We start from the raw sequence: 1031 nt of genomic DNA on the forward strand, positions 1-1031 counted from the left end.
GATTTTGGGGTCATTTTGGGTCATTTTGGGGCTATTCTGGGTGATTTTGGGGTCATTTTGGGGTTGTTTTTGTGCATTTTGGGTCGTTTTGGTTCATTTTTGATGATTTTGGGGTCATTTTGGGTGATTTTTGGGCAATTTTGGTCATTTTGGTTCATTTTGGGGTCATTTTTGATGATTTTGGGGTCATTTTGGGTCATTGTTGGGCAATTTTGGGTCCTTTTGGTTCATTTTTGGGTCATTTTTGGTCATTTTGGGGTGATTTTTGTGTGATTTTGGGTCATTTTGGGTCATTTTTAATGATTTTGGGGGCATTTTAGTTCATTTTGGGTCATTTTTGGGTGATTCTGGGTCATTTTGGGGCAATTTTTGGTGATTTTGGGGTAATTTTGAGTCATTTTGGGTCATATTGGGTCATTTCTGGGTGATTTTGGGTCCTTTTGGGTCATTTTTGATGATTTTGGGGTCATTTTGGGTCATTTTGGTTCATTTTGGGGTCATTTTTGATGATTTTGGGTCATTTTGGGTCATTTAGGGGTCATTTTTGGGTCATTTTTGGGTAATTTTAGGTGATTTTTGGTCATTTTGGGGTAATTTTGAGTCATTTGGGGTCATATTGGGTCATTTCTGGGTGATTTTTGGTCATTTTGGTTCATTTTTGGGCTGTTTTGGGTCATTTTGGGACCATATTTGGTCATTTTGGGTCATTTAGGGGTAATTTTTGGTCATTTTGGGGCATTTTGGCCAATTTGGGGCGGATTTTCCCGGGGTTTTTTGGGTTTCCCATGTCCAGGGGGGTCCCGGGGTTGATTTTTGGGTGGATTTTGGGTGATTTTGGGTCATTTTTTGCTTTTTTCCCCCCCCCAGCTGTCTGTCAAGAACTGCTTCATCCGCGGCTCGGTGGTTCGCTATGTGCAGCTCCCGGCCGACGAGGTGGACACGCAGCTGCTGCAGGACGCGGCCAGGAAAGAGGCTCTGCAGCAAAAGCAGTGACCCCCAAACCCCAAAAAACACCCCAGGAGCCTTCCCCG

At 43.5% G+C, this 1031-nt stretch overlaps 1 protein-coding gene across 1 annotated transcript; it reads left to right on the plus strand.

The window, feature by feature from the left end:
* Positions 1-867: 867 nt before the first annotated feature.
* Positions 868-993, plus strand: LSM2 (LSM2 homolog, U6 small nuclear RNA associated (S. cerevisiae); the record flags this gene model as incomplete). The annotated part of the gene is made up of 1 exon (XM_010185790.1): positions 868-993. A coding segment is annotated over one exon (126 nt), but the record flags the coding sequence as incomplete, so codon positions are not given.
* Positions 994-1031: the final 38 nt, after the last annotated feature.

Source organism: Mesitornis unicolor, unplaced genomic scaffold (genome assembly GCF_000695765.1).
Source record: "Mesitornis unicolor isolate BGI_N332 unplaced genomic scaffold, ASM69576v1 scaffold19250, whole genome shotgun sequence".
NCBI lineage: Eukaryota > Metazoa > Chordata > Aves > Mesitornithiformes > Mesitornithidae > Mesitornis > Mesitornis unicolor.